This window comes from Delphinus delphis, chromosome 1 (genome assembly GCF_949987515.2).
Source record: "Delphinus delphis chromosome 1, mDelDel1.2, whole genome shotgun sequence".
Classification (NCBI taxonomy): domain Eukaryota; kingdom Metazoa; phylum Chordata; class Mammalia; order Artiodactyla; family Delphinidae; genus Delphinus; species Delphinus delphis.
The window spans coordinates 20,617,396-20,630,006 of NC_082683.1; the positions used below are offsets into that span (position 1 = coordinate 20,617,396).

The 12,611-nt window shown below is 49.7% G+C and overlaps 1 protein-coding gene across 2 annotated transcripts in view; it reads left to right on the forward strand.

Moving 5' to 3' along the window:
• The first annotated feature begins 254 nt into the window (after nt 1–254).
• ARID1A (AT-rich interaction domain 1A) overlaps nt 255–12,611 on the forward strand; it is a 70,470-nt gene continuing 58,113 nt past the window's right edge. Inside the window, exon 1 of one of the 2 annotated variants that reach the window (XM_060017025.1) lies at nt 255–2,273. In XM_060017025.1, coding sequence (XP_059873008.1) covers nt 1,137–2,273 — 1,137 coding nt within the window. In that variant the 5' untranslated portion in view covers nt 255–1,136. The remainder of the gene's footprint in view (nt 2,274–12,611) is intronic. The other variant, XM_060017019.1, reaches the window with a different exon arrangement.

Consider the following 12,611-nt stretch of genomic DNA (forward strand, 5'->3'; position numbering starts at 1 on the left):
AGCGGGTTTGTAAAAGGTTTTGAAGAAGAAAAGTGCTGTAGAGGTGCTAAGTAGCAGCCAAGAGACCAGGCCCGCTGCCAGGGGGTCAGGCCTGGGCCGAGGCGGCCGCGGTCTCGGGCTCAGGCCAATTTTGCAGCCCCAAGTAAACTTCACGGTTGCCCGCTCCCCTACGCGCGGCCTGGAGGGGACCGACCTGGGTAGGAACGCCAGGAGGGAGGCGGCGCAGGCTCCGGAGAGGCGCGAGTTCCGGGCCGGGTTTTCCCCGAAGCCTTCGGCGGCGGCGCTGCCGAGCGAAAGCGGCAGAGGGCCTGCCGCCGCCGCGGCTGGTTCTCTCCCCTCCTCCTTTGTGAAGGGACGGGAGCGAGTCCGTTCCACGGCCTGCGCCCGCTCCGCGCTCCGCTCCGGGTTTGCCAGGCGGCCGCGACGGCGCTGGGTAAAATGGCAGTGCTGAGCCTCGTGTCGGAGTGAGGGGGACTCGGAGGAGAGTGGGGCGCTCTAGCCGCTCAGTCCGGCCGCCCGCCCGCCCGCTCGCCCGCTGCCGCGCAGCAACCTCAGCCCGCGCCGCGGCCGGGGAGGGGAGGCAGGGCGCCCGGCCCGGCCTACGCTCCGACTCTACCTCCCGGCGCCTGGGCTGCTGCCGCGCGCCCTCCAGCCCGCCCGTCCCGGGTCCCCCTCCCCCCGCTCCCTCCCTCCCTCCCTCCCTCCCCGCCCCCTCCCCCTCGCCTGCCTCCCTCCCTCCCTCCCTCCTCCTTTCTCCGGCAGCAGAAAGCGGAGAGTCACAGCGGGGCCAGGCCCTGGGGAGCGGAGCCTCCACCGCCCCCCTCATTCCCAGGCAAGGGCTTGGGGGGAATGAGCCGGGAGAGCCGGGTCCCGAGCCTACAGAGCCGGGAGCAGCTGAGCCGCCGGCGCCTCGGCCGCCGCCGCCTCCTCCTCCTCCGCCGCCGCCAGCCCGGAGCCTGAGCCGGCGGGGCGGGGGGGAGAGGAGCGAGCGAGCGCAGCGCAGCAGCGGAGCCCCGCGAGGCCCGCCCGGGCGAGTGGGGAGGGCAGCCCGGGGGATTCGGCCCCGGGGCGGGGTGGGAGGGGGAAAGAAGACGAAGACAGGGCCGGGTCTCTCCGCGGACGAGACAGCGGGGATCATGGCCGCGCAGGTCGCCCCCGCCGCCGCCAGCAGCCTGGGCAACCCGCCGCCGCCGCCCTCGGAGCTGAAGAAAGCGGAGCAGCAGCAGCGGGAGGAGGCGGGGGGCGAGGCGGCGGCGGTAGCGGCCGAGCGCGGGGAAATGAAGGCAGCCGCCGGGCAGGAAAGCGAGGGCCCCGCCGTGGGGCCGCCGCAGCCACTGGGAAAAGAGCTGCAGGACGGGGCTGAGAGCAATGGGGGTGGCGGCGGCGGCGGAGCCGGCGGCGGTGGCGGGCCCGGCGCGGAGCCGGACCTGAAGAACTCGAACGGGAACGCGGGCCCTAGGCCCGCCCTGAACAATAACCTCACGGAGCCGCCCGGCGGCGGTGGTGGCGGCAGCAGCGACGGGGTGGGGGCGCCTCCTCACTCAGCCGCGGCCGCCTTGCCGCCCCCAGCCTACGGCTTCGGGCAACCCTACGGCCGGAGCCCGTCTGCCGTCGCCGCCGCGGCGGCCGCCGTCTTCCACCAACAACATGGCGGACAACAAAGCCCTGGCCTGGCAGCGCTGCAGAGCGGCGGCGGCGGCGGGGGCCTGGAGCCCTACGCGGGGCCCCAGCAGAACTCGCACGACCACGGCTTCCCCAACCACCAGTACAACTCCTACTACCCCAACCGCAGCGCCTACCCCCCGCCCCCCCAGGCCTACGCGCTGAGCTCCCCGAGAGGTGGCACTCCGGGGTCCGGCGCGGCGGCGGCCGCCGGCTCCAAGCCGCCTCCCTCCTCCAGCGCCTCCGCCTCCTCGTCGTCTTCGTCCTTCGCTCAGCAGCGCTTCGGGGCCATGGGGGGAGGCGGCCCCACAGCGGCCGGAGGGGGAACCCCTCAGCCCACCGCCACCCCCACCCTCAACCAACTGCTCACGTCGCCCAGCTCGGCCCGGGGCTACCAGGGCTACCCCGGGGGCGACTACGGCGGCGGGCCCCAGGACGGGGGCGCCGGCAAGGGCCCGGCGGACATGGCCTCGCAGTGCTGGGGGGCTGCTGCTGCTGCTGCTGCGGCGGCGGCGGCCGCCTCGGGAGGAGCCCAACAAAGGAGCCACCACGCGCCCATGAGCCCCGGGAGCAGCGGCGGCGGGGGTCAGCCGCTCGCCCGGACCCCGCAGGTACACGGCTGAGTGGGGAGGGGGCTGGGGCGAGCGGGGTCCTGGGAGTGGGGGGCGGCGGCGGGGAGCAGGCCACAGCCGTGGGCTACCCCCAGTCCGGGGCCCCCACTGCTGGGGAGCTGCCATTGTCTCGCTCTTCCCTCTTAAAATGGCTGCCTGTCTGCCTTACTCTCTTTCCCTCTTTCAGCCTTTGTGTGGGGCTTTCCCTGAGGTGTCTGCTCCCCTTCTCCCTCTACCCTGGTCCCTTCCAGCTCGGGGAGTCTTCCAGGGGGTGCGAAGCAGAGTGTGCGGGAAAGGGCCCGGCCCGGGGTGACGGGGTGCTGGGGGGTCAGGTTAGGGGTATAGGCAGTGCTAGCAGGTCTGGAGTTGAGTGAACAGTTATTTGCTCACCTGCCGCTCCTCTCTGCTCCTCCCCCCACCGCCCACCTTCTTCTAGGCCGGTCCCCATCTGTGTTTCCAAGGAGGGGCCCCTCAGGCTCGGGGGGACCTCGAGGGAGGGCAGGGGCCTGCTTGGGAGCAGCTAGAGGCCGGCTGCGGTCCACCCAGGGCAGCCCGGGCCGTCTCCTGTCTTAGTCTCCGTCGGCCCAGTGGCCTGGGCTTCTCCCTGGAAGTGCTGGTAAACAGCTGAGTGATTGGAGTAGTAAGTGCAGATTGCTTTGGTTTGGGATTTGAATTATGGAGGTAAAATCCTTCTGTCAAAGCCAGGAGACAGTTGGTCTTAGGTTGACATCCTATCTGTGATCTGATTGGCTCCCCATCTCCTGCTCTTGGCCATTTATAATTGCCTCTGATGTAATGGTACAACAATCCTGATGAGCTCATAAACTTTTACACTCTGCTTTTCTGCCAGTGATAACCCAAACCATCGCTGCCACTATCTGCTTTTTATTCCAGAGCTGAAATTGGCTGTGACCTTGAGGAGGGAGGTTTAAGCAGCAATACTGTATCAGCAGGAGCAGAGTCCCAGACAGGCTGCCCTTGTTACATTGTGCCCGAAACAAAAGAGGAGGCAGTGGCATTTTGCTTGTACCTTGGATTTATTTTGCTTGTTATGTTTTATGCAGACTGAAATAGATTCTGTGTTGTCAGAACAGTAGCTGAGTTTTTCTCTACAATGGGTTTGCTGTTTGTTTTGGTTTTGTGACTTTCCTGATGGTATAAATGACTTCTTTGATGGCTCTGAAGATGCGTTTGTCTTGAGTAATTTTGACCCTGTTCGCTTTGCAGAACTGAAATTATTTTACTGACCTTTTTATTGAGTGGCAAATGTGGGATCTTTATCAGAGGGGGTAGGAAAAAACTTTGAGAACTGAAAGCTTTCTGAAAGAGAATTTCATATTTAGGTGTTCTGTTTTAAGGAAGGCTGGCCTCATTATTTGTTTACATGTTAACACTTTCTTTTGTTAATTGAACTTGGGGAGAGCAGATCAATTTAAAGGGAAGGACATCTTTTTTGATCTTGAGAGGGGCTGTTTCTTAAAGGCTTGGTTGGTGAAATTTATCATTTGTTCCTGGAAATATCAAAAAGCCTAGTTTTCTATTTTGTCATCATTCATTTTACAGCTTTGAAATAGAGGTCAACCAGTTTTTTTCTTTGCATTTTAAGTTCCATTTATTTCTGTCTTCCAAGATAACAAAGATATGACCTACAATGATACTTAAGACTTGCTTAGAAATTACAACTTTTAGGTGTGTTTTTATGTATTCTGTTTTATTTTGCTCTTCCTCTTCATCATGTTCTGTCTTCAGTGCTTTGGCCACGAATATTGGGTATTCTTTGGAGTCATCTATCTTTTCAAAGCAGAAAAAAGTCTTCCTTCATGTCTGCCCCTCTCCCAGCAGTACCCAGTTGTACCTTTGTCCTATGAGATTTTGTTCACATTTTGTTCACTTCGGCGGCCTAATTAGATGTATTCCCTCCCCATCTTAGAACTGCTTTTCTACCCTTACGTTGAGCTGGGAATTTTGAAAATATTTATGTCAGGTAGCAGGTTTAGAGGTCTGTGCCTTGACTCCGTGTCTTCCATGATGTTCTACATCTGGGTAAGAAATAGGGGAATTTTAAATTAGATTCCTAGTGTCTGGAGAAGAAATTTTGTCTTAGAACATCTTCTCTCTGGGTCATTCTGTAGTTTATCTCTTTCCCCTCATTTTTTCCCTTTTGGGGGTGAGGGGGAAAGGAGGCTAAGTAATTTACTATTCTTAAACCGTTAGATGAAATAATTTGGGGTAAGTCAAGGCTCATTTAAAAACAAAAATTAATTTGAATTCTTTCAGCTTGGGGATATTCAAGCAAATTCTTTTTTTTTTTTTGGTAAAACCAATTTTTGCCGTATAGTAATTACTGTTTTTCAGTCATTAAACAAATATCTGAGCACTTTCTATGTACTAGGCACTATGTTCTGTTCTGGATAAATGGTAGGAAAGTAGATACAGTCCCTGTTTGGAAGCTTGTCTGTGCTGCCTTTGTGCGAATTTTCTTATTCCCTTTTAACATTAACAGGCCTAGCACTTCACACAACATAGATTTCTGTCGGATTTCAGTTCAGTTGCCTGTTCTCCTGAGACCCAGAGCATGGGCTGGTGAGCATTCACTTGTAGAAGAGACAGTGCAACTTCCAGTTTTGTGGGTTGTTTCAGGTGTGTCATCTAGATGAAGGTTGTAGGTGGGTAGATTTCGTTCTGAATTCCTTTTTGCTACTTAAGGATAAACTACTTGTCAGACCATGATGCCTATTCTTAAGCATTCTTAAATAATAAGATCTTGGTTTGTTCTCTTCTTTCCCTAACTCCGTCTTGAATTAAGAGTTTTTTGCAAGTGTTTCACTTTGTTATAAGGCAGAAACTAACACACCATTGTAAAGCAATTATACTGTAATAAAGATGTTAAAAAAAAGTTTTTTGCAGGGACTTGATTAACAGAGTTAAGGTGGTAATGTTCATTTGATTCTGAATCTTTATGGAGTAAAGATTAGGTATGTGTGTGTATTGTGGCTCTGTCTTTTTCACAGGAGCTGGTTGGATCCCATCAAACAAACTTTTCCTTTATGCCTTTCCATAAGTAGTATTGTATCTCAAGGTGTTGAATCCTGCTACTGATGAAATACTTTTCAGTCACCTATGTTCTTGAACCTCGTGTAAAGCTTTTTTTTTTAGCTGTAGTACCTTGAGCTGGTAGACTACGCTCATCAAAGTAAAAAATCCAATAGAATATATAGTCCAGGATCAAGGTGGATTTGATTGTAGAAGCTTGGCTGTTAGTTCCTGCTATGGAAATATCAAATGATATTTCCGACTCCTGGGAAACAAATACAGGAATCCTGGGCTTATGGGAATGCCTACTGGCAGAAATTCTGGGCTGGCTGAAACACAGGACTCTTGGAGCTCTCTCAAGTAGGAGGGATCAGGAAAACCACACTGAGACGGCACTTAGTTGTGAGGGCTTCATGTTTCTCTGCTTTCCATGAGAGAACTGGGCTGATGAAGGTTGGGATGATGGTGAGAGAAGAGAGAAAGCAGTCAGGACCAAGGCTGGCTTCTTTGTATTGGGCCCTGTGGGGATTTTTTAAGGTTCCTTCCCTTGTGTGTGGCACAGAGTAACCATGACAAGTGGCACCTGCTGTAACAAGATGATTTGGATTGCATTAAATATTCATATGTTAGATTGACTCTTGTAGGGTGTGAAGTCTACAGTCACTCTTTTGCAAAGTTAGCGAACCTTATTGTATGTATGTATGTATGTATGTATGTATATATTTATGGCTGCGTTGGTCTGCGTACGGGCTTTCTGTAGTTGCGGCAAGCAGGGGCTACACTTCCTTGCGGTGTGTGGGCTTCTCATTTCAGTGGCTTCTCTTGCTGTGGAGCACACGCTCTAGGTGCTCGGGCTTCAGTAGTTGCAGCACGCGGGCTCTAGAGCGCAGGCTCGGTAGTTCTGGCTCACAGGCTTGGTTGCCCCATGGCATGTGGGATCTTCCTGGACCAGGGATTGAAGCTATGTCTCCTGCATCGGCAGGCAGATTCTTAACGACTGCGCCCCAGGGAAGTCCCAGTGAACCTTTTTTTTTTTTTTTTTTTTTTTTTTGGCAGTACGCGGGCCTCTCACTGCTGTGGCCTCTCCCGTTGCGGAGCACAGGCTCCAGACGCGCAGGCTCAGTGGCCATGGCTCACGGGCCCAGCCGCTCCGCGGCATGTGGGATCTTCCCAGACCGGGGCACGAACCCGTGTCCTCTGCATAGGCAGGCGGACTCTCAGCCACTGCGCCACCAGGGAAGCCCAGTGAACCTTTTTTAAAACGTGGAAATAAGCTAACAAAGTAATGGTCAGGGTCTTTTCCCATTCCCATCCCCCAAAAGTTTGTATTGATTGGCTTCAAATCCCCAAATTCTAGAAGCAACTGAAGCATGCAAATATGGCTAAAATATGGCATTCAAAATAAATTGGCACTAAATAGTTCTTTCCTGCCAGTGAGATGGGATGATACCTTGGTCTCTGAAATGGAGTCCTGATTCCCTTGGCTTTCATTTCTGGGTTTTTCCCTGTTTAGATTGGTCATTATCATTACTGATGTGCATCGAGTTGTGTGTGGTATAGTAGTGAGCAGTAAAGAGTGCAGGACTCAGAAGGAAGAGGAGCTTTGGTTCCACATGCAGCTCTGGATTAAGCTGTGTGACTTTGGGCAGGGCATTTGCCTTCTCTGTTTCATTTTCTCTTCGCTGGTAAAGCGAAGCTGGTGAACTGCATAACCTTCTCTGATGCTACACATCTGTCTGTGCTTCCATACCTGGCTTTTTAGGAGGGCAGCTTCTTCCTGTACCTTTTTCAACAGGGATCCTGAGACCATCTTTCTTTCCCTGGGCTCAAGGAATTCAAGTCTGTTTTCTCTTGAGGACTTACAGGAACAAGCTCTAAATAGTTGGGTGCCACTGTGGTCTGTGGCCCTTCACAGAAAAAGCCCTACCAGATTGTTTTGCTTTGAGACTGTTAATCTGGTTGTCATTAGTCATTCCACCTGGCTGGTGGTATTAATACACTAAACAGTAATTGAAAAATTAGAGTTCATTAGAGCAAGACTTGAAAAATAGTTCCTTCAGAATCTCCATGAGGGGATTTTGGGTAGATTAGGGAGGGGGTGAGGAGTGGATATTCATAAATTCAGCATTAACACTGTTTCTTTGGTTGGGGGTGGATAGGAAGGTGGGGAGAGGTAGTATTAAGCTCTCCAGACTCTTCTGGTGTTTGGGCAGGTCTAGGTCTGGTTTGGGCAGTTGGTTGTAATCTGAGTGCCTGAACTTGCCCTGTAAGTTTTGCTGAGAGAGGAGCAAAAGTTCCTGAGACTGGAACAGGAACAGGAAAAGCTAAGCGTCTCAGGGTCAGCTTCATAAGTGTATTGCCATTTCTCATACCCCTGTTGTTTTTTTAAAACTATGTTGTGTGGTTTGCAGTTGGTCCTGGAAATGCTGTTCATTCGGCTGTTCTCCAGTATACCAGAATTTCCAATTTTTCTCCTCCTGGTTTAGTAGTTAAAAAGTGTAATTTAGGCATCTTAGAGGTGTGCTAGAAGGAAGCTTCCCTTTATGAAAGAGGGAAAAAGGTAGAGGGAAAGGTGTTTGATAATTCTTTGCTTGACACAGCAGCTTCTTCTCTCTGAAGGAGCCAAGTGTTTCAGAGCTTTGTGTAAATACTTGCTGAGCTGTCAATATGTACCCAGGAGGTTTCTATAGTAAGATGTAAACGGCTCTATAGAATGTTTGACAGGCAAATTAATAAACAGTGTTCAAGCAAAGATAATGCTAGTTTCTTCTCACGTGGTGGAATAAAATAACATTGGAGAAAAAGACTTGGGGGTAGGGAAGAGAGGGTAATGCTGGAGGGTAGAGGTGGGGGTGGAGAGCATGGAGATGAGAAGAAATGATGTAAAAGAGGTTTGAAGTGAAAAGATGATGCCCTGGAAGAGAAACCTCCCTGGTTCTGGCTCCATGCTGAGTTCAGGGCACGTGGAGCCCTGTTTAAAATCAGTTGCAGTTTCAGAGTGAAAATAAACAGAAGTTTGGAAAGAAGGTCCTAAGTTTCAGTTAGTGAACTAAGTGTGCTCCTAAAGCTTGCTTTATGAGACTGTGAGTTTTAAATTTAAAGCATTGTTCTTTCAGAACGTTTCTGTAGTTTGGTGAGATGTTTTTAGGGTTGGGTTTGCATTTTTGGAATACCAAAAAGGAAAAAAAAGATACTACTACTTCAGTGCTGTCCTCAGCCTCTGTCCTGCTTTGGCTCGCAGGATTATAAGCCCACTCCTCCAAGGGCCAGGTTTAATTTTTTTTTTAATTAATTAATTAATTAATTTTTGGCTGCATTGGGTCTCCGTTGCTGTGTGCGGGCTTTCTCTAGTTGTGGTGAGAGGGGGCTACTCTTCATTGTGGTGCGCGGGCTTCTCACCGTGGTGGCTTCTCTTGTTAGGGAGCATGGGCTCTAGGCTCACGGGCTTCAGTAGTTGTGGCACGTGGGCTCAGTAGTTGTGGCTCACGGGCTTAGTTGCACCAGGCTTAGTGGGATCTTCCTGGACCAGGGCTCGAACGCGTGTCCCCTCCTGCATTGGCAGGCAATTTTTAACCACTGTGCCATCAGGGAAGCCCGGGCTGGGTTTAATTTATATAGCTTTTACTTGACTCCTGTGCATCACTTGTTTTTTGTTTGTTTGTTCTTGTTTTTGTTTTTGTTTGCGGTACGCGGGCCTCTCACTGCTGTGGCCTCTCCCGCTGCAGAGCGCAGGCTCAGCGGCCATGGCTCACAGACCCAGCCGCTCCGCGGCATGTGGGATCCTCCCGGACCGGGGCATGAACCCGTGTCCCCTGCATCGGCAGGCGGACTCTCAACCACTGCGCCACCAGGGAAGCCCCATCACTTATTTTTATATTAAAATTAATGCCCCAGGTTCCTGGGTCATTACAGTGTTTGCGGACTCGCTAAGTCCTGCCTGAAGGGTTATGTGAGTAGATTCAATCTTTGTTTTTAAAATTGCCATTTTAGGATTAAAAACGTTTCTGGTTCTTCTGGTGAAACATTCTTTTTATGGAGGAGGAGGTATTTTAGAAGTGTTTTATCTGTCTGCCTATCGTACTCTCCCTTGGTAGCCTTGTGAGATGACCGGATTTACTTTCTCAAAGTCTCTTTTTAAACGTAATCCACTGACTCTGACACCAGTGTTCTTCACAAGAAGTGTTTTTTAGACCAGAGTCCTGGAAGTGCCTTTTTGACTCAGCATAGTAGTAGGGAGTATGAATGTAATTATGGCCCTGACCATAATTTTTAGTTAGGTTCAGCTAACTTACCAAAGGCTATCAGCTTGTTTTAAAACAAGATACAAAAACTTGGATTGACACTGACATTGATTGCCCAGGCCTTTCCCCAGTATGGTGGTAGGGAGGGTATTAGAACTTCAGGCTTGTTGCTGAGAGCATGATTTCTAGCTCAGGGGGGTCTGGAGATTCAAATGGGGGTGGGATGTAGCTCTTTGTGAACATACCTACTAGATACTAGGGAGGGACTTAAAAGATAGAGGCAATATCTGCTTCAGAAGAATTTAGTTTTCTTGGGAAACATGCTTATGTGTACACATTTGGAAAACTTGCAAAGCAGGGTTTTACAAATGGATACAGACCAAACTCAGTGTATGGGCTGAAGGAATCTGAGAATAAGGAGCAATCACATTTGGGCAGAGTAAACCTGGGACAGCTTTCCAGAGGCAGTGATTTGTGAAGTTAAATGTCCAAGAAGGGGAAAGTTAAAATATTAATTTGCTTTTTCATAATGCTACTCTGAGTTTCATGGGCTTTATAGAATTTAAGTTACACATCCATCCCCAGACCTGTAGTTGTCTGATTCTGGTGACTTTGAGAATTTGGACTGTAACCAGTTCCATGAAAGAGAGTGGTTTCAGGGTCTTAGTGGTTCCTGTGGTTATGTGGGGCCTTTAGTACAACCTGCCAAGTTCTTGGCTAGTTCAGAGGCTCTCTTGTAGTAATTTTGGGTTTGGAAGTTTGTGTCACCTTCAGAGTTGTGTGCCCTGGACAACTCTACAGTGATAGTCGTTGAACTTTGGTTAGAGAGCCTGAGTTTTTTCTTTTTCGGCAAAGTTAATTGACCTTTCTTAAAACAGGAGCCATGAGGTACCTGTCTGGACTCAGGCTGCTGCTGTTTCTGAAGGTTTGGGAGCTGTGCTCAAGCTGAGTTGCTTGGATCAGACCTTATATTGAGGGTTTTTGGGTGGGTAAGCCTGCACATATGCAGTTTGCCCATCTGTTCACAGAAATGGCCTTTAATATTGTTTTTGATTAGGTTGGCTGTGGCCAAGAAGCTCATAAATGCTGCAAACACATGCTTATTCCTTATGGGAGCCTCTGAAATGTAGTGATTTTGGTTTCTCTTTACCTGCTAGTCCATGTGTGATTGGATCACATGTGATTTCTGGCACTTTTCAAATGGTAAGTGGATGCTTAACAACTGAAGACGCATGGAGTGTCCAGTACCAGGCTACTACAGTGCTTCCACCTGGAAGAGGAGGGTAGGTTACACTGTTCCAGTATAAAGATATGGAGTCTTGAATACAGATTCTAGTTTGGAAATATCTCTTCCACCATCTTTACCTTGCCATTCTGGCATTTTGTGAAAGTGAGTTTCCAGTAACTCAGAATTGGGCACAGTGGTTCCCGCAAGTGTGTAGGGGCTTGAGATGAACTCCTTAGTCAGTCCAGGTTTTAAGAATCCAAGTTGGGGTGAATGTTGACTTAACTGCCTTGAGTATTCTTCCCTGAACTTGCTCTTCCCCCTATTTAAATGGATGGCATTAGTATTTATTGAATTTGAAGGGACATCTGAGTGAACTTTTATTTTTGTTAGTCATTTGTGCATACTAGAAGATGGTCTTGGGACAGGTTGAGTCTGTATTTCCCAGTGGCTTCTGCATTTTCTAAGGGTGGACTGCAGTGGGAAGAAGTCTAATGCCAAGAATGCATTCCAACATGCTGCAGAGTAGGAAATTTGATCCCTAAAATGTTGACTTAGTGTTGGTTATGGTACATATTAGAAATCACTCAGTAATCCAGGACAGATTTTTGTCGTCCTCCAGGAAGTTAATGTTGGTATGAAATACTAAGGGGCTTTGGGCACTGGGCTATGCGCTCTGCAGGCCCAGAGTGCTGCTTGAATATGAAGAGGAAATGTGCCATGTGCTTTTTTTTTTCTCTTTTGCATTTGGGCTTCCTTATGGCTTCATTGCTTCTGGGTTCGTAAGTCTGCAATGTTAGGTATTAGACTTCCTCCTCCCTTGGCACTGGCACGTTCATGATTTTTTTGTGGCTCATCACCAGCAGCCAAGATTCTTGTATGCTTTTCCCTCTTAAACTTGTTAGCTTTCAGCTTGCTTGTTTATAGACGTCTCTGTTAAAAGGAACTCCCCCCTCAAGATCTAGCACCAGCATGACGGCAGCAGGGGAGTTTAGGGATTGGTGTGATATTTGAAAACCCATTTGCTGTGTGCTTAGTGTCTTTATTTTGCCTCCTGTTTTCCTTGAGGTCACAACTTGCATGAGTGCATCTGGGTCCAGCTGTTTATTCTCAACTGACTGGTGCCTGGTGTACTTTGACTTTAAGAAGAGTGTGAGTTCAGCCACGTGGTAGAGGATTAAAGGCTACATCGTGCTGGGTGCTTCCTTTAAGAGGAAACAGATATGTCTTTGGGCTCTTCTTGCCCAGTGATTTCCCCTCTCTCTTGGGTAGACCTTATTACAGCTTTCTGTTGTTCTTAGAGAACAAATCACCTGAGCAGAATGCTGGGAATTGGTTGCTCTTTGTTACTACATCTTTTCTGGTGAATACAGATGGCTTTCTCTCTTGCCTTTTGGACAAGATTCTGTTCTGGTTGGAAGGTGATGGAGTTTCATGGCATTAGTTTAGGAGTGTGAAACTCTTGATTCACATTTGGATAACCTGCCTTTCGTTTCCAGACTTCTAACTTTTTACCTGTTTAGGAATCTGGGCTGCCAAAGATATTAATAAGGATTTGGGGATCAATTCTATAGGTAGTTTGTCCACAACTTTGTCCTGGGCCAGGGGTAGGCCAGGGACCTCACTGAGTTCCCTGTTTTCAAGTGATGGTGTGTTGGGGGTGAATATTAATGGTAATTACCATGTAGTTGAGTACTTGCTATGTGCCAAGCACTATGCTTGGGTCTCTCCATGAATTTCTTTATTTAATCTTCACAATCATGAGAGGTGGGTTCTAGAGTTATTCCTCCCACTTTACAGATGAGGAAGTAGAGTAAGAATGAGAAATTCGCCCTAGGA